Source organism: Mesocricetus auratus, unplaced genomic scaffold (genome assembly GCF_017639785.1).
Source record: "Mesocricetus auratus isolate SY011 unplaced genomic scaffold, BCM_Maur_2.0 Super-Scaffold_100015, whole genome shotgun sequence".
In the NCBI taxonomy this organism is placed as follows: domain Eukaryota; kingdom Metazoa; phylum Chordata; class Mammalia; order Rodentia; family Cricetidae; genus Mesocricetus; species Mesocricetus auratus.
The window spans coordinates 43,498,785-43,518,420 of record NW_024429198.1 but is presented as its reverse complement, the minus strand read 5'-3'; the positions used below and the strand labels follow the sequence as shown (position 1 = coordinate 43,518,420).

The window sequence follows — 19,636 nt, the reverse complement described above, 5'->3', positions numbered from 1 at the left end:
ATTAAAAAAAGAGTTGCCATGGTCATGGTGTCTCTTCACAGCAATGGAAACCCTGCAGCACAAGTCTCAGGAGTTTGAGGCCCTGAGACTGCATAGTGAGACTGTCTCAGAAAAGAAGACAAAGCAAAAAGAAAGAAAGAAACAGAGGGAAGCAAAGCATAACTAATAAAGGGTTCAGGACGGTGTTTCCTGGGCCATCGTTTAGGCTCTACATTTCATGCATGTTTACTTTAATATTACACTACCACACACATGCATACACATGTGTGACACAGAAGGACCATAGGAACATGCCATAAACTGAAGGAAAGGAGAAATCTTTAATCCAACCCTGCATCTGAACTCCAATAATTTTAATGACCATAAATAAATCTAATGGGAGTCAGAAGGAGGAAGGGGGCACAAAGAGAGTAAATACTGCCCTACACACACAGCAAACTGTTGCAGACACTCTGTACCAGAAGTTTCCAACACCCACAGATCAACAGAACGAAAGACTCACTGTGAATTGTGCTGAGACTGTTGTCAGCCTAGTAATGTAGGAAGGAGGAAATGCAATGGAGGGTGCTAGGAAGGAAGGGAACGAGGGCTGGAGAAATGGATCAGCGATCAGGAGTACTTCCTGCTCAATCATGACAGGGTTCAGATCCCAGTACCCACATCAGGCAGCTCACAATAGTTACAACTTCAGCTCCAAGAGATCCAGCACCCTCTCCTAACCTCTGTGGGTATCTGCACACCCACATGCACATCCACTCACACAGGCGTGCACACAAACACACACACATACACACACATGCACACACACATGCACACAAACACACACACATACACACACATGCACACACACATACATACACACACAAACATACACACACAAACACACATACACACATACATACATACACACACATACACACAAACACACACACAAATAAAATACAATAAATCTTTTTTTAAAAAGAAAGGAAAGGGGACATTCCAAACAGCCAATTTAAGGCTCCAGCACTGAGAGTCCACAGGAGATAAGCCAGCATCCATCCTGTGGCTCAGCAACGGCATTTCTTCATAAAAACGGAGAGTCTAGCCTCTGATAGCTCCCAACACTCTTGATGATTGTCTTAGGCTAAATACCCTCTTACACGTCATAGTCTGCATTGAATTAGTAGTATAAACACTGTATGGTTCTAATTATATAGGCACTGGTTCCAACATTACCCCCTGAAAGAACTTAGGTTTTTCAGTTTGAACTGTTTCGATTTATTCAAATTGCTCAAATCCTAAAATGTCAGAACCAGGCTGAAATCAGAGAAATAACAGGAATGGGTGACTCTGCCCTTAGAGAAAGTTGCTAAGAGACCAGAGAGGTCATTTGACCGTCACACTTTGCTAGAAATTGCTAGAACAGAGATGGTATGGGCATGTGGAAAGCTGAGAGCACCAGGACACGATGTACTTGGCTTGGAATTTACACTCTGGGGTTTATAGCAAAGCACATGGGACCTGAAGGTGGACACATGAAATTAAAAAGAGTTAAACTGGGTGCCAGTGAGGAGCCTCAGGCAATCTGGGGGCCTTGGGTAGTAGGTCAGTGTTTATCCCTGGCACACAGATGGACCTTGGGCGCCCATCCCACAATGAGGGATGCTCTCTCATTCTGGACACTTGGGGAAGGGCCTGGGCCCTCCCTGGAATGAAATGACAGACTCTAGAGATTCCCTGTGGAGAGCTTTACCTTCCCTGGGGAATGGAGTGGGAATTGGGTGGGGGGCTGGGAGGGAGTGGGCATGGAGGAGAGGGAGCTGGGACTGACATGGGAAGCAAGCTTGTTTCTAATTTAAATATATAATAAAAAGGTGTTTTAAAAAAGAGTTAAACTGCCTTGCCTGAGGCCACACAGCTAGGACACGCTGGAGTCAGGACTGCACAGGGGTCTAGAGATGCTACACTCAGCCCAAGACTGTTCAGACTCTTCCCCGGCTGAGCCTCGCTGCAAGTTCCATCAAAGAGCCCTGTCTCCGATGTGGATGGAATGTGAGGCTGAGCTGGCATAACAATTGTGCTATTTTCCACCACCAGATGTGCACAGAGGCCCAGCTCAGGAAGGAGCTCTGCCTGGCAGCAGATTACAGGTTTGCCCTCATATCAGGCACAGGAATCCTGGCAAGAGGAGCATCTAACCACACCCATCCATCAGCAGCGCCGTCCTGCATACTCACTGCCAGGGGCTCCACACCAAGCCACCACTCTCTAAGATTCTAAAGACTATGATATCTCCAGTGCTCAAACCTAAACCAGCCCTAGCGTGGAGAATTTTCTGCAGTAAGCCAATTCCAAACCTAAGGCTGCCTCTTTGCAAAGATCCTGCTCCCATTGAGAGGCACCAAAGCACACAGGTGTGGTTACAATCGTTAAAGCAAGCACTTTGTCATTTTCCTGGAAGTTTGCACAGTGTGGAGAGAGTTGTGATATGGAGTGAGTGGCGGTTTCACAGCACACAAAGTACATGGTACTAGGGCTCCTGCACGTTTCATAGCACTGAGGGCTGGGACATTTCCTCCCTGCTGTGCCAGGCTTCTAGATATAATGAGAGGGGAAATAAGGGCATCAAGGCTGGTTCTAAGTGCTTATGGAAAAACTTTAAGAAAAATAAACAAGTATATGCAAATGAGTAATTCAAAACTGTGTGCACCTAGTCCAAATTCAAAGCAGGGTGGGAGTTGGATCTTTCTAGCTCATTTTGGGAGGTGCGTATTTTGGAGTACAATAGATGGGTCCACGAGCTTTCCTGTAGCCAAGACAAAACACTTGAGAAAATCCTCTAAAAGAAGGAAAAGTTGTGGCTCTCCATTTTGGGGGGTCTCAGTCCACGGTCACCTGGTCCCATCACTTTGGTCCCGAGACAGGGCAGAGTGGAGCATATGGTGGAAAGCAATGCTGTTCATCCCATGGTGACCAGGAAGCCAAGAAAGGGGCAGGGAAGAGAAATGGCCAGGAACAAGATGGATCCCTGTGACGGCGAATACGGATTTTCAACTTGACAGGATCTAGAATCACCCAGAAGAAACACCTCTGGGCACGTCTGTGATGAAGCTTCTAGACTGGATTAACTAGGGTGGTGTTTGTAGCTTCCAGGAAGAGTTGCCCAGGCTCTTCAATGATACAGCTGCTCTTGGATAGTCCTGATAGTGTGAGTAACCCTACACCCACACTCCTGCAGGTTCACGACTCTTCAAACTGAACTTCAGTAATATGACCGCTTTGATCTGTTGTCAGTTTCTATCTGAGATGAGTAGGCAATTGTGTCTCACCTCCTCAGGAAAAATATCATAGTACAGTGTATACAATCATACACTCTAAGTGTATATGATCAAATCATACACTCTAAGTGTGATAACACCATTCCCTAAGCTGGAGTCATATAACAGTATATATGATCATACACTCTAAGTGTATATAATCAAATCATACGCTCTAAGTGTGATAACACCGTTCCCTAAGCTGGAGTCATATAACAGTATATATGATCATACACTCTAAGTGTATATAATCAAATCATAAGTGTGCTAGCACCGTTCCATAAGCTGGAGTCGCAGAGTGGGTAAAAAGGAGAAGGCAAGCTGTTCATCTCTGCTTCCTGACTACTGACGGATGCCACATGACAAGTTACCTCACGTTCTTGACACTATGCTTTCCCAGCCATGATGATGCTCCCTCAAACTGTAAAGCCAAAATTCACCCTTCCTTCCTCCCTCCCTCCCTCCTTCCTTCCCTCCCTCCCTCCCTCCCTCCCTTCCTTATGATTTTGTTTATTTGTTTGTTTGGTTGGGTATTTTGTAACAGCAACAAGAAAAGTAGCCATTATACTCAGCCCCTAGGAGCACAAGCCCAAGGACCCCTCCCTCAGCTGAGTACCGTCTCAGGGGCATCTGTCACCTCCCAAGAGCCCATCATGATCTACCCATTTCTCCAGGCTCATGGCCTTCGGGAGGGATTATAGATTCAAACCACAGCAGGAAGAGGTTCCAACCCTGATCCTCACAATTACAACTGTGAAACATTGGTGGTATTCCTTGGCTCCTTTAAGCTGTGGTTCTTTTTATGTAAATGTGATAGTCCTGCCAATGTTTGCCATACTTCTGAGGGTTAGATGTGATGCCGGGCATGAAGTGCTCTGCTCTGGTGCGCGACCACATCGCTGCTGGAACCAACTGAGTGCTTGTTGGAAATGCAGACTCAAGGATCCTGCACCATCCTTACGGAATCAACATCTCTGGTGAGAGCCAGGACCAGAATTCTTTAAAGGCGCACACGCCCCCATAATGACTCTTTTGCTTATGAGCCTGGAAAGTACAGGGGTGCCATGGCTGATACACAGGTGCACCAAAGAGACACCGATGGCTGTGGTCACAGAGCCACTGCATTGGCAACAGTGAAGGCAAAAGGAGGCACCTGCAAGTAAGGTTTGACACCCTGCACTCTGCACATATGTATTTTGTTTTCTAGATAAATCCTGGAGGTAGAGACAATCATTGGGGAGCCAGAGGCAGAAGGAACAATCTGTCCAAGGGGGAGCCAAGAGAGGAACCCAGGAAGAGATGATTCAGGCTGGGCACTGGAGAAGAGGGGGAAAGAGGAGACCAGATAAAGGCATCTGGGGTTGGTACCTTGCAGTCTGTCCTGGGCTGGAGGACATCTACTCTGTGGCAATGGCACCACCTACCTGACATTCTGACTCATCCAGCTACACAAAGATGCATTTAGATTTCCATATGTCAACAGCGGTACTTATCTACATCAAGGAGCTTTTTGCCCATCTTCCCTCTCAGTCTCCTTGTAGCTATTACTGCATATATCCTCCTTGCTCTTTGATGTTCTTCCCCTTCTTAAGAATGCACAAACCATTTAAGCAGTTTAGTTCTAATCCACCACCTCCCTGAGACTGTGCTAAGCCCAATATGCCTGCCTTCCCTCCCGTGGTTATGAAGATGTCATCTGTGTCCCATACACCCAGAGCCTTTCTCTCTGGCCTGTTCAAAAAGTTTACATGAACAACTACACCTCCCTTACCCCCTCTCTCCAACACTGATGCTATTTCTCCAATTGCCTAGAAGCTATTGCTGCCTCGAGGCCTTTATGCAAGCTATTTTTTAACCCAGGGAACACACTGAACCCAGCTTCAGACTATTTTCAGAGAGATTTCCCCTAACAAGGAGTAGCTGTGTTGCAGTCTCTTACCAATTTATATCCTATTCAATCACTAATCATTTATATTTCTAAAAATTATGCTAATTTTTGGATAGCAAATACCCTAAGGTCAAGGCATTCAATATCCATTGATATAATTAATAATCTAAGGTGACATGTATTATTTAGCTACAAGTTAACTTGTGGTTTAGTGATAGTTTCCATTTGGGGATGGACTGGACATTATAGACATACTACGTCATTAAGGTCACCTGGACATGCTTTCTCTGTCACCATGCAAGCCTGCCTGCTCCACCTTGAGCCTCCCCAGACTCAGCTTCCTTACTTCTCTGCTGGTTTCTCTGGCCAGGAAGCACCTCTTACACTAACCAGATCTGCCTGGTCCCCAAGACCTCTCAGGTGCTGACATCTCTTGCTTATTAAGGCCAAATCAGAAAGGAAAGAAAAATAACTACTGCCACTTCCTGGTGACAGTATGCTTCTCCTGTGTGTTCTTTTCCACTCCAAAAGGGTTTCTAAGGCCTGTGCACTTCCTGCTGCAGACCTGGTCCTTCCTTGTTGGAGCACAGCCGGAGGCCTAGACTGCAGGCAGTGTGTCTGCCTAGTGGACTATTCATTTGAACATCAGCCATTGGCTGCTATGAGCCAGACACGGTACTGGGGAGGGGAGCCGGTCAGACCCTGGCCCAACTCATTTCCTCAAATCGGACTCCTCCCCTTCAATCTCCAGTTACCACTTTAATCTAATAGCTAGATTCTTTTCTGATTTATGTTCCCATTGTCTCAAATCCATCCATGCTTTAGTTTTATAACTTGAATTCCTCCCGAACAGAAGGAATATAAATGCACACAGAGCCAGGGTGAGATGCTTGCAAATCCTGGAGAGGTTCACGAGTCTCTCACACCTGGGGGCTGAGAGGTTTCCTTAGCTCCTAGAAAACGTAGAACATGTCGCGTTCCCCCCTCAAGGGCCTCCGTTGCTTTTCCGCCTGTAATGTACTCCCCATCCTCTCACTTGGATGCCCCTCCGGGCCTTCAGTTTCCATCATCGGTCTTTATCATGGACTCCTACGTCCTCTCCCCAGCTCAGGGATGACCTGTGATGGTTCCACTGACTCACTGCTCACCACTTCCCCACCGTACGTTAGGCCAGGGGCCTTCCCTGCCTTGTTTCAAAATGTCTCACCTGCCCTTTACCACCATCCCACATGCCTGGCTCAGTGGCATCAGTAAATAGTTGTTAAATGTGCAGGCGAATGAATATCACACACAAGAGCATCTGTTAGCATTATCGCTATAGGTGGTAGGAATCAAAGGTCACCTCAAAGGACACTTTGCTGGCCTCTGTCCACCTTCAGGTGTTAAACCGGTCAAGCAGAGTAAGAAAGTAAACTATGATGACCGCTCATTCTCTGTGACCATGCAGGCAATAGGCCAAGAAGAAAAGGGGGTGCTAGAGTACTGGGGTTCCACTGTTCTCCATGAAATATCACCGTGCAAAGGTCAGGCGGCAGGAGCAGTTGCCCCCACAAGGCTTCTTATGTCCCAAGACGAAAGCACTGGAAGTAGGAGAAGAAAGCTAAGATGTCAATTTAGGGGAGGGAGAAGGTGGGGCTCACCCAAGACACTTACTTGTGAGCTAAATTGAGTCCCAAAATTCATATGCTAAATACCTAATCTTCACCAGCTCCGAATGTGACTGTATTTGGAGAAAGAGACTTCGAGGCCATAAGTACCGTAAAATGAGGCTGGGTGGGCACCCCTAAGGCCTTGTGCGTGTCCCTAAAGCCAGTGTTGTTATGAGGGTGGATTAGGACACAGGCTTTTCCAGAGGGAATAGAGCGTAAAGGCGCAGGGAGAAAACAGCCACCGCAGCAGAGGAATGAGACCCGAGAGGGACTCGCTGGGACAACGGTTTGCTGACGGACCCCCAGCCTCCAGAGCCGTCAGTGTCCTGTCTGTGGACTCCTTTTGACAGCTTCAACAATCTAATCTCACACAAAGGAAGTCTTGATGGAGATACGTGAGGTGCCTCAGCCAAAGCCCCTAGTAAGAAAGTCTCCAAACGGGTCATGCAGGCCGGTACACAGGTGTTCACGTGAGCTGGTCCAAATGGGCCTGAACCCTTACTCTGTCTGTGCCAGTCTGGCGAGCACCTCATATACAAAGCCTCCGAACTGAGTGATCCCCGCCATCTGTTCAGTCACGACCTCTCCTCATTCCATTTAAGGACCACATCTGCATCTGCAGTAGTCTGGTTCGCTCTACCCCCAAGGTGCTTTCCCTTGAAGACAGACCCCTCACATCCCACCAAAAGGTTCTGTAGGTAACTGATTTGGCTTAGAAAGCACTTGTAGGCTGACCTAGGGCCACACTGGGTGGTTTCTCTCTGGAGGCAAGCAGTGCAAACTCAAGATGTCTGCAGGGCTGTGCTCCCTCTGAAACCCGTCAGGGGAAGCAGTCCCAGACATCCATCTTAACTGATGCGTCAGGCACACCAAGGCCACACCTGAGGCATTACTATCTTCAAGAGCAGCTGTGAGAACTCAGGTCATTTCTGGTGGAGTTCTCATGGAAGAAGGGTACAGGAAGGCTCATTGGAACCTCGAGTCAGATTCCTGCCACCTTCTGCACAGGGTCTTAGGGGCTTATGGCGTCAGAAGGCATGAGAAGGTGTGGAGGTGGGAGACTAACCAATGGGAGGAATCCATGTACGCAGCTTTGGGGAAGTCATCACCTCTGCTGGGGTGTGTTTTCAATGCGGTGTCTGCCTGGGGGACACCACCTGAGCTTTACATGCAGACCCAGGCAACCCACCGGCTCACCCAACTAGACTTGGGTTTGGAATCATTACTTTGCTCTGTCATTGGTGCCCTATCTGGAATGAGAAGATGTTCATTCTCATCTCTCCAGGGAACACTCACAGAACACCTGCCTTCCAAAGCACAGCTCGCTGAAACCCGGGCACTTTCTTTCCCAATGCTTCCGCTGGGGTGTCTGTTGTTCTGTCAGGAAATTTGAGGCTGGCATTGCCCTTTGACAAGCTGCCACAAGAGAGACCGTCACAACAGGAAGAAGCGGTCCTGCCCCCCCCACCCCACTCAGGTAACTGATGAGCCAGCATGGAAGGGGATCTGAACAGAAACAGCCCCAAGGTGACGTGGAATCAGCTAGACGTGCACAGCTAGCTGGAGCTCTGAGGAACGCATGGTCACCTGCTCAGGGTTAGCACAGAAGCAGAGCACAGTGTGCTAAGAACAGACACTTCAAGTCCCGGGGCTTGAATCTTGGCTGTACCACACGCTTGTGGTCTTAGACATGTCACTTAACTTCTCTGTGCTTCAGAGTCCTTTTTGGTAAGATGAGCAAGTCCTTCATGAACTCCTAAATCACTGCGATGGTTAAGAGGTCAGCACAGAGACAAGTTGGGGGGGGGGCTCAATAGAAAAGCTGCTTGCAGTGCAAGCCTGGCAACCTAAATTCAATGGACCAAACTATGTTCTACATTATTACACTCTGTGTGTGTGTGTGTGTGTGTGTGTGTGTGTGTGTGTGTGTGTGTTACATGTAGGGAAGGAAGTGAGATCGTTTTCCAACGTCAGGGAGCTGGCACCATTAGAATAAGACTCACCCGTGAGAACAGCTTCTTCAGACACAGGATGCCATTACACTCCACCAAGGAGTTTCCCTGCAGTGTGCAGAAAATGAGGCCTTATGAGCACTAATCATCTATAGGTAACTTTTAATGGGTGCTCTTTGCAACCTCAGAATGCAGAACAATAAAGGGTTAGCAATTGTTTCTGAATGGATGGGGGAATTAATTAAAGATGTAAGATTTGGAAAGGATGAACATATGCATTCAATTTTACCCCAAAGAATAATACCAAAGAGTCTAAATACAGAGGAGAGCCAGCTAATACATTTATTCCCAAGCCGTGGCCACTGAATGGGTCTGGACACAATGGCACATTAGTAGTGACAAGAGGACAAAGCGCCAGATCTTGGTCTCCAAATGTCATATTCAGTAAGACCAGACTCCTTGAAGAATTCATTCCAGGCCAGGGTTGGGCAAAGAAAATAAAAATTACCCCCCCCAGCGTGTTGTGAGACAAAAAAGTAATAAAGCCTTACAATTGCGGGGAGTCAGAAACCGATGAAGTTGGGAACTCCCGGGATCTGCTCCCCACACCACTGAATTAACCAGCTGACAACAATGAAAGTCAGCTTTCTCAGGACTCACAGGTGTTCAAAACCCTACAACCACCGACACATAACTGGAATTTGAAGGTAAGTCATTTATACATACTGCCTAAAGAATTGTAATATAATAGATACATTTAATAGAATTTAAATTATGCTTCACTAAAACTGTGCAGAAAGACGTTTCAAACACTGGAAAAAGATATGAAGAAATACGTGGTTTTCGTGTGTGGAGTAAAGAGACTCAGCCTGGAGAGCTGCCCCCCTGACACCCCTCTGTACAAGGGGCTGAGATGAACAACATCTCGGGCCTCTCCTGTGACTGAGGTTTCTTTCTCTCAGAAACGGATCTGGGCTCTCAATGGCAACAGCAATTCAGGGCACAAAAACAGTGTGCTCATTCGTGGGTTCAGCAACCCCAGAGGTGTGTTAGCTCCCTGAGGTTTGCTGGAGAACAAGCTGAAGCAGCGCCTGGTCTGGTGTGTAGAACATGCTTCTCCAGTGGTGGGTCAAGCCGACTCGCCAAGGGAAGCTGTGTGTGCCTCTCCACATGTGCTTTATACACGGGCTTTCATTGCTGACCCTTGGTTGAGGTCCACAGGCACAGACAACAACAGGAGGGGCCAGAGAGAGAGTGGGCTGCTCTTCCAGAGGACCCAGGTTCAATTCCTAGCACCCCCATGGTGGCCCACAAGCATCTACATCTTCAGGCTCAGGGAATCTGATGCCCTCTTCTGGCTTCTGTGGATACCAAGCATATATGTGGTGCACACACACACACACACACACACACACACACACACACACACACACACAAAACACTCATAAATATAAAACAATTTAATTAAATAAAGGTATTAGTCACCCTCAAATGTATAGGACATTTGTCTGAATTCTCAAAATAACTTTTCTCATTAATAATTGTTACAGGTAGGTCAAGGACATAGTAGCTGTCTTAAATTTCCCAGCCCTCACTCAAAGGTTTTACATGAATGAAAAGTATGGCCCTGTTAACAAACACAATAGTTCTATAAACAGAGCCTTAGTATGATTCAGTTTCCTGTTTATGACCATTGGTCCCAAGTTACACAAACCTGCGGCTGAAACTCTGTTGTGGTTTATAGGAAATAGCAAACACTCTCACACTTGTCCATGTGTGTATGTGTGCAGCAGTGTCATCCAAGTCAAATACAAGCTTTTTACATAAACCACAGTGGAGTTCAGGGATGGGTGAAGGTTGGGAGGACTTGTCACCATGCAAGACCTCAGTTGGCAAATATGTGCATTTCGTCCCTGATAATTGCAGTGTTTATGCCAAGCCGGTTCAGACTCTTGGTTATACTTATTTCTTTTTATAAAGATTTTCTTCTTATTATTTTGAGTTGTGTGTAGACTGTATGCCTAAATGTGTCTGTTTGCACACAAGTACCCATTGCAGCCAGCAGCATCATTCACTTGGAGCTGGAGTTACAAACATTTGTAAGCCACCTAAGGTGGATGCTGGGAACTGAACCCAGGTCCTCTGGGAAGGGCGTCAAGTAAGCTTAACCGCTGAGGTATCTCAACCCCTAAACTCAATGTTATATTTTCAACATAGTCTACCATTTCTATGTTGTCGTTGCTTTTGTCCAACGTGTTAATAGGTAACATCTCCAGATTCTATAGTTAAGGGAACATTAAAATCAGTGCACAGATGTGGCATACTCTTTGCTCATCCTTCATAATTACCTGTGAGGTCAACTTCTTTACAGCCTCTAACTCCTGCCCACCCCATCCCAACACCAACACTTTCTAAGCTCTTGTCGTGCTTCAGGCTTCGTGACAAAATTGAGGACAGGGAAGGACCTTGGATCACAGAAATCTCTCAAAACAAAAATTTAAAAAACTGAGTAATATCAAGACTATGAAGTCTTCAAGGGATCTTTAGGGCCAGAAACACCACAGTGAGTAGTGTTCACGCACAAACAAAACTCAGATTTATAAATCACCCTGCCTGTTGACAGAAGGTACCAATAAAATTCCAGCATTGGAGCTGGGCAGTGGTGGCGCACACCTTTAATCCCAGCACTCGGGAGGCAGAGGCAGGGGGAGGCCAGCCTGGTCTACAAAACTACACAGAGAAACACTGTCTCAAAAACCAAATAAATAAATAAATAAAATAAAATACCAGCATTGCTGTTATAGATGCACTACCAAAAATAAACCACTACTGTGGGACCAGATTTTTTTTTTAGTAATGACCCTTATTCATTTTGCAACGTTAATTTTTGTAGATGCTTTTGGCATGAAATTCTAATCCTGGCTGGTCTCACAAAATTTATTTTTAGAAAGTTTGAGGAAACAGAACTGCTTTAGTTAACCCTCTGCTGCCAATCTCTAGCTGTATCTAGGCTAAGTCAAGTGCAGCCTCACTCAGATACAAACATAATCTCTCTGCTCTTCTCCGCTTGTGCCCAGCCGCCTCTCCTGCCTCTGAAAGACAAATGTGCATGAACGCCTGTCCACACTGGGTGAAGGCGTCCAGGAGGCCAGCCTCCAGAGCTCAGCCTTGCCTTCCTTCCCCAAACATGCTTCTTGCCAGCAATTAGTCTATGCTCTCCAGCCCCTCAACTGTTAGAGCAGAAAGCAATTATGGCTCATTCTTTGCAGAGGAAAATACCAAATCTGGCATATCGCCAAACCAAAGTTACCAGTTCTACCCTGACCTAGGGATGGAGTCCACTGAGTGAGCCTGAGTACCCAGTTCCCACTGTGACTGGGGGCGACAGCTCTGTGCATGGCCTGTTCTGCAAACCCAGTGAGATCCGGAAAGGCGACAACAGGGCCAACCTACCTATCATTAAAACTGCAACTTGGGGAGCATGCGGTGGCCCTCCTTGGGCAAGTCTGGGGGAACCACAGACATGGATCTCCATGAGGCCTTCCTACTACACACCTGCTCTACCCATGCCTGGGAAAAGTCTCCCCAACACTGGCTGTAGCAAGCAATTCAGTGCACCCAGTATTAAATGGAAAGACTCCATTTTGCTAATGTTAATATGCACATTGTCAGAGGGGCCTTCGCCTAGTCTCCAGGTCTTGAGCGTCTGAGAGAGACGGAAGGCCATGAGCAGAGCATGTGACCATGACATATGGTCAAAAATATGGATTCTCCCTCTTAAACAGAACCTTGAATTGAAATGAGAAGTGAGCTTGAGATTCTTTTGACTATGCAGAGTTTACCAGTCATCTCATGCTAAAGCATTTAAAATTTGAAGCTGGCAGGCAGCCTCTGCCAGTTTCTCAGCGGTTCTCAAACAGCCAGAAAACTGCTTCTCAGCAACACCAGTGACTAGAAGGACACACCGAAGTTTAAACAGAGGGAACTTCTGAGAGACCCAGACACTGGTTATTGGGACAGCGGGCGAGAAAGAGCTCAACAGGGCAGAGACCAGATGGCTCGACTGCTTGGCGGGGAGGGGAGGAAGGGAGGCACAATTGAGTGACAGAAAGAGAACAGGGGGAAGGCGGCCTGGAAAGCCAGTGCAGAAACAAACCGGAAAAGAAAGTCTGGCTGCAGCTGATTCAGAGACTGTAACACTGGTCCTTCGAATCAGCGTGAGAGCAGAGCGCTGCCCTGGGAGCCACTCTGAAGCTGCTGCTTCGGGAAACGTTAGCTCCAGTGGTGGTTACATTTGAGCGCCATTTTGACACCATCCGGGATCATCTGGAGACAGTCTCAGTGAAGAACTGTCCAGATCAGGATGGCCAATGGACATATCTTGGGGGAGGGTATCTTGATAGTGGTAATTGAGGTGGGGAAACCCAGCCCACCGAGAACAGCGCCACCTGTAGGATCCATCCTGACAGTACACGAGAGAAGAACGTGAGCTGAGTGGTGGCAATCACGCATTCATTCTTCCTCCGTCCGATCTGTGACTAACTATTGCCTCGACTTCCCCACAATTATGAACTAGGGTAAAATCCTAGCACTCAGGAGGCAGTGTCAGGCAGATCTTTGTGAACTTGAGGCTAGCCTGGTCTACAGAGTGAGTTCTGGGGCAGTCAGAGCTACAGAGATACCCCATATCAAAATACAGACAAATAAACAAAGAATATTCCCTGCTGGTTGTACAATATGTAAAGAAGAGCTAACATTATAATCTTCACTCTACTCTATAAAATAGAAAGGGAAGGAGTACTTCTAATGCTAGCCATAAAGCCACCATTACCCAGATACCTAAATCAAATAAGATAAAAATCGGCAAAAGAAAACCACAGACAGACCAATGTTCTAGGTAAACATTAGCGACCATTAGTGCAAAAAAAATGGTCACCAAAATATCTGCAGACTAAATTCAACAAACACTAAAAAGATCATTCACCATGATAATGCTAGTTGCATTCTAGGAGTGTAAAGATGATTCAATAAATGATACCTGGAAAATAAAGCACAACCCCACATAGAATCAATAAGAAACTCACATCATCATCATCTCAACAGATGTATGAAATCATTTGACAAAAACCAACATCCCTTCACGAAAATAGTCTAAAAAACTACATATACAAACACCATGACTCAACATAATAAATACTACAAATCAAGGAAAAAACTCAAATAATTTTCTCTAAAATCAGGAACAATATAAGAATGTCCACTGTTGTTGCTTTTATTCAATACATAACTTAAAATGTAGCTACAGCAGTAAGACAAATGAATAAGTAAATAAATACAGGATTCCTATTTCCAAATGATATGATCCTATACTTAGAAGGTCCTAGAGATCCCACCAAAAACCTTCCAGACCTGACAAACAAATTAACCAAAGTAACAGCATAAAAAAAATCAACATATAGGCTGGGTGGTGGTGGCACACGCCTTTAATCCCAGCACTTGGGAGACACAAGCAGGCAGATATCTTTGAGTCCGAGGCCAGCCTGGTCTAAAAAGCTACACAGAGAAACCCTGTCTCAAAAACAACAACAACAAAATCAACTTATAAAACTCAGTAGCTTTTTATATACCAACAATAATTCTGCTGAGAAAGTGATCAGGAAAATAATCTCATTCACAAAGGCCTGATAAAGTCTTTGGGATAAACCTAACCAAAGAGGTGAGAGACTCTTACAGTCAAAACCATACAACACTGAAGAGAGAGACTGAGGAGACACTAGAAGACGTGCTGTTTTACATTCAATATGGTGGCTGCACCTTAAGCAGTCCAAACTGGCATTTGCAACTCTGCCACTACCAGGAGCCCTTCAGCCACACTGGCCCCAGCCAGGAGGGGATTCTATTCCCTCAGGCCCTGGCTCTAACAGGGCACTATAGGGAACTTTATCTCAGTCTCTACCCTTCTATAGATTTCAGGATTCAAAGGTTGAGGTGAAACCCAGCTCCCTCAGAGAGGCTGAAGAGCAAGAAGCTAACCTCCACTCCTTGCTAGTGTTTCCCTGAAAAAAGGGCATCCTTCTGCTCAGCTGCCACTAAAGAACCCTGCTACACATGCTTCATCCCTACCACTTTCTGTCAGCAAGCTCCTGACGAAACCTCCTGGCCCCAGGTTAATAAATACAATTAAGATGTCCATGTCACCGAAAGTCATCTACTGATACAGTGTGATCCCTGTCAAAATCCCAATGACATTTTTTCACAAAACTAATTGAAAGCCCAAAACCATCCTGAACAGCTACAGCAATCCTAATCGAAAAGAGCAAGGCTGGAGATGTCGCAATACCTATTTTAAATTATACTACAGAGTCATGGTAATTAAAACTTCACAGACTTGTCACAAAAACAGAAACAGACCCCCGAAGGCACCCATGTAATTATGGCCATCTGATGTTCAACACAGATGCCAAAAATAAACGTTGGAGAAAATAAAGTTAGCCACTTCAACAACTGTGCAGGGAAATCTGGACACTGACATATAGACAAGTAACAGTAGATTCCCACCTTTCACCTGGATAAAAATCAATACAAAATGACTCAAAGATTTTTCAGAGATAAGCCATGACACTCTAAACGGGACTCCAATGGGCCAGACAATAATAGCAAGACATGATGATGGGATTGTATATAATTAAAAGACTTCTGCACACCACAGGAAACAACTCACAGTGAAGAGACATATACAGGATGGGGGAAATCTTCACCAGTGATTCAGCTAGTAGAGGGTTAAGAGTCAGGATACACAGAGAAGTTCAAAACAACTGATCGCTAGGACAAATAGACAAACTGAGATACTTTCCCCCAACATAACAGCCAATAAATACATGAAGACATGTTTGATGTCTTTAGTCTGCAAACACAAATCAAAACTACATTGAGAGTCCATCTCATCCCAGTCAACATGGGCACCACGAAGAGTAGAAGATATGCTGGTGGGGATTCACAAAAAGTCCTTGTACAGCGCCGGTGGGAATATACAGTACTGTAACCACTACGGCAGTCAGGACGGGGGTTCCTTAGAACATGAATACACAAAACTTCTACACAGTGCAATCACACCATACATCCTGGTGCCTACCCAAAGGACGCAAAGCCAGCTCACAACAGAGATACCTGCGTGTCTGTAATTTTCACATGGCTTACAAAGCCAGGATATGAATAGCCTAGGGGTTCACCAACAGATGAGTGCATGAAGAAAGTGGTTCTCAACCTGTGGGTCGTGACCCCTCAGACCAAAAGACCCTTTCACGGGGGCTGCCTAAAACCATCAGAAAGCACAGGTGTTTACATTACCGTTCACAACAGTGCCAAAATTACAGTTATGAAGTGGAGATGAAAACTGTTTTATGGTTGGGGGTCATAAACAAAATGAGCCAGACTGAGAAAGAAAAAATGCCCTGTGTTCTCCCTCATGTGCAGAATCTCAGTTTCAAAAGTCAGGAGAGTAGAAGCTGAACTATTAGGAAAGGGGTCGGGGGAGGAGAGAAGGGGAGGGAAAGGACAGTGGTCAGTGTATGGGTGTGATTGGCAGGTGTGAAAATTGGAGTCCATTGTCATGTATAATTAATATACAACAATAAAACACTTTTTGAAGGAAGAATTACATGGATTTTTCTCATGCATTACGAACTTGCTGACTCTCTGGGGTGACAACTGGCTGCCTGCAGGACTCTGTTGGACAGTGACCTGATATTTACACACAAATAAAAGCAGACCTCGCCGGGCGGTGGTGGCACACGCCTTTAATCCCAGCACTCGGGAGGCAGAGGCAGGCGTATCTCTGTGAGTTCGAGATAGCCTCCAAAACAATACAGAGAAACCCTGTCTCATAAAAACCAAAAAAAAAAAAACCAGACCCTCTATTTTGTCAAAGTGGGGGGCTCGTGTCAACTGTGTGTGGGAAAGTAAACACTTTTCTAAGAAGTCTCAAGGAGGAAAACACATCCAGAAAGGCAGATGTTTGGAATGTATGCCTTTCTTTGCAGCAAAGCCAAAAATTCATTAACTTTAAAAGTTTCATATTTTCATTTACTTAAACGTGGAAACAGATTTTTCTAATGTATTTTAAGTTTTTCCAAAAGAAACTGTCAGTGCTTTTTGAGCAGATTATCTGAAACATTAAAACACACGATTCCTTAGCAGAAAATGATGAGTGTCTCATGTAAAGGAAATTATGACTAGCCAAGTTTCTCCTGGGAGAAAAACTTCCAAGTGAGTTCCAAGTGGGTGCAGACAGCAAGGAACCCGTCACAAGCACCGACTCGGTAATGCTCCTCTGTCTGTCACTACCCTCATTTTTTTTGAAGTGAAAAGTATGTTCCTTTGTCCTATAATGCAGTACTGTAATTCAGGGCTTCCACACACCGCAGTAACTGACCCAGGACACTGTTTACAATCCATAGTGGGAAGGAAAAGAAAAGCAGAGTTAAGAGAGGACAGCGAACCAACAAAAATGCTACGACCCCGACCTCTGCCCCACGCCCACTGCTGTGCACCCTGGGGCAAGTGGACTTCATTACCTCAGGCACCCTGGAACAAGCCGACCTCACTACCTCAGGCCACTCTGGCCTCTCAGTCTGTGTTCTAAGTAGACTAGGAGCACCATTAGGGGACATACTTGAGGCAGCACACATGCACCCTGAAGCTAGTTCCAGCATCATAAAGAGTTTAATGATTTTCTTCCACACAGGTGCCCTCGAGATAGCTCAAGTTGCTCTTGAACTTGTCATGTAGGTTAGGTGCACCTCAGATTCCCAGTCCTCCTGCCCCAGGCACCCCAGTGCTGAGATTACAGGTAGAGACCACCACGTCTTGCAGCCTAGAGTGCTGTTTTTTGGTTTTCTGTTTGGTTTTAGTACTGGGATCGAACCTGAGGCCTCCCGCATGCTAAGCACGCACTCTACACTGGGCTATGTCCTCTGCATGAGCCTCCACCTTTTCAGACATCTTTCAGATTTATGACCTGTAAGACCAGCTTAGAACTGTTGAGCAACAAGTGCCAGACTAAATGTGTCTGAACGAACTCCACAATTACATTTGTATGCATGACTAATTTTCCACAATAACAAATAATTAAACAGAATGTAATTGATAATCTGTTGCAGAAAATTAAAAGTATCTTCATCATCATTATCTTCCGTTTCCCTTTTTGTATATTTACACTATAGTTTAAAAAAACTATCATTTGTTTATCCTTTCAAGTTTTTCTTTCCATGTAGTGAGACATGTACAGTATGTTAGGATGTTCACATACGCATAATTTATAGATAAATCCGCATCTACTACATGGCACGTTCAACTACCTATCGCTGACGGTGATACCAGTCAAGACTGTCTGTCTAGCACACTAACCCAGACACGCTAAGCTCCAAAATTCCTCCCTCTTCTGGCAACACTTCTCTTCAGCAGCACTTCCCGGGGAGAGGATTTGGACTTAAGACTGGATTCAAGCACTCACACCCACCCTAGGGTAAAATTCTGTTTCTCAGCCTACTCCTTTGTGCACCTCCCAGCCCAGGATGAGGCCTGGGTGTGAGAGGCTGGCGCCAGGTGCTGATTAAGCGGCACCAACAGCCCCCGTCCTCATTTTCACCAGGTGTTCAGTGTGAGGCGTCTGCTTCTGCCCCCTGAAGGTCTCACTGGCCCCCGGAACTGCGGGTCGAGAGTCAGATGAAATGAACTATCTGTAGTACTACAGTGAAGTAGTACTACAGATATAACCGGAAATGCTACCGAAGTTTCCTAGGCATAAGATTGCAAAAACGAAAAGTATGGCAGAGAGCTGCCTCTGATGCCCAGGGTCAGTCCCGGGTTGGCCCGGCGCCATCTGGGTGATGGGCATTTGCTACCAAGCCTAGGGCTTTCTCCTCTGCAGGTTGGAACCGGACCACAACTTTGCCCACCCCAACTAGGATGGCATGCGTCTAAGGCAGTGCTACCTCTGCACCCGCGTACCAAGAGCCCTGCGCCCAGGTTACAGGTTCCCCAGCCAGTCTGGCTTTGGAACAGCCTGGTCCCTGACACTTGAGATCATTAGCTCAAGTGAGGAAAAGAAGACCCATCCTTTGGCATATAGAGAGTCAGTCACCACTCTCGATCCAATCCCCGCTACCCCTGGGGACCATACCTGGATGGCGTGGCCGCTGCCCTGTGCGGTGGGGCCGCCCACCAATTTACAGTAAAGTTCCGGCCGGGGCTTTACGACCTCCGAACCCCGCTCACCGCAGGTAGCGGTGGCCCAGATCCTTGCCGCCTGGGCCAGGTTGAAGTAGGGCGGGTGCAGGCTGAGAGCGGCCGCCCGAGGGTCCTGAGCCACCATGCTCCAGCAGGGCGACAGCAACAGCAGAAGCAGCAGCAGCATCAAAAGCATGAGCAGCCGCGGTGAGGAGCACAGTGCCCAGCCAGGAGCCACCGCCATCGCGTGGCTCTGTGGCTCCTCACTGTGCGTGGCGTGGCACCGGGGAGCAGGCGGCTGACACTCTCTGCGCTCGCTCGCTCCTGGGCAGCCCGGGATGTGGGCGGGGCCCCGGGCCGCACCCCTCTTTCCACGCGCTGTGCTGGGCCATATAGGCGCGGCTACTGGGTTGCGGAAACTCCTGTGGCTTCTGGCACCAGCATGATCAGGAACCCGCAGGCGTGAACTCTGGGGCTGCAAACTTTCCCAGCTCCCCTAAGTCAGGAGGACCAGCGAGGGGTCCTCACTGTCCTCACAGCCAGGTCAGACGTCAAAGCGGTCTCTTCCACGAGGTTTGCAGGAAACTGCCTCTGCCTGTAGAACTTTTGTCAAAACGTTTC

At 46.6% G+C, this 19,636-nt stretch overlaps 1 protein-coding gene across 1 annotated transcript in view; it reads right to left on the bottom strand.

Annotated features, from left to right (window-relative positions):
• Lama3 (laminin subunit alpha 3) overlaps positions 1-19,316 on the bottom strand; it is a 231,863-nt gene extending 212,547 nt beyond the window's left edge. The window contains exon 1 of the mRNA XM_040757846.1: positions 18,969-19,316. Coding sequence (XP_040613780.1) covers positions 18,969-19,259 — 291 coding nt within the window. The 5' untranslated portion in view covers positions 19,260-19,316. The remainder of the gene's footprint in view (positions 1-18,968) is intronic.
• Positions 19,317-19,636: the final 320 nt, after the last annotated feature.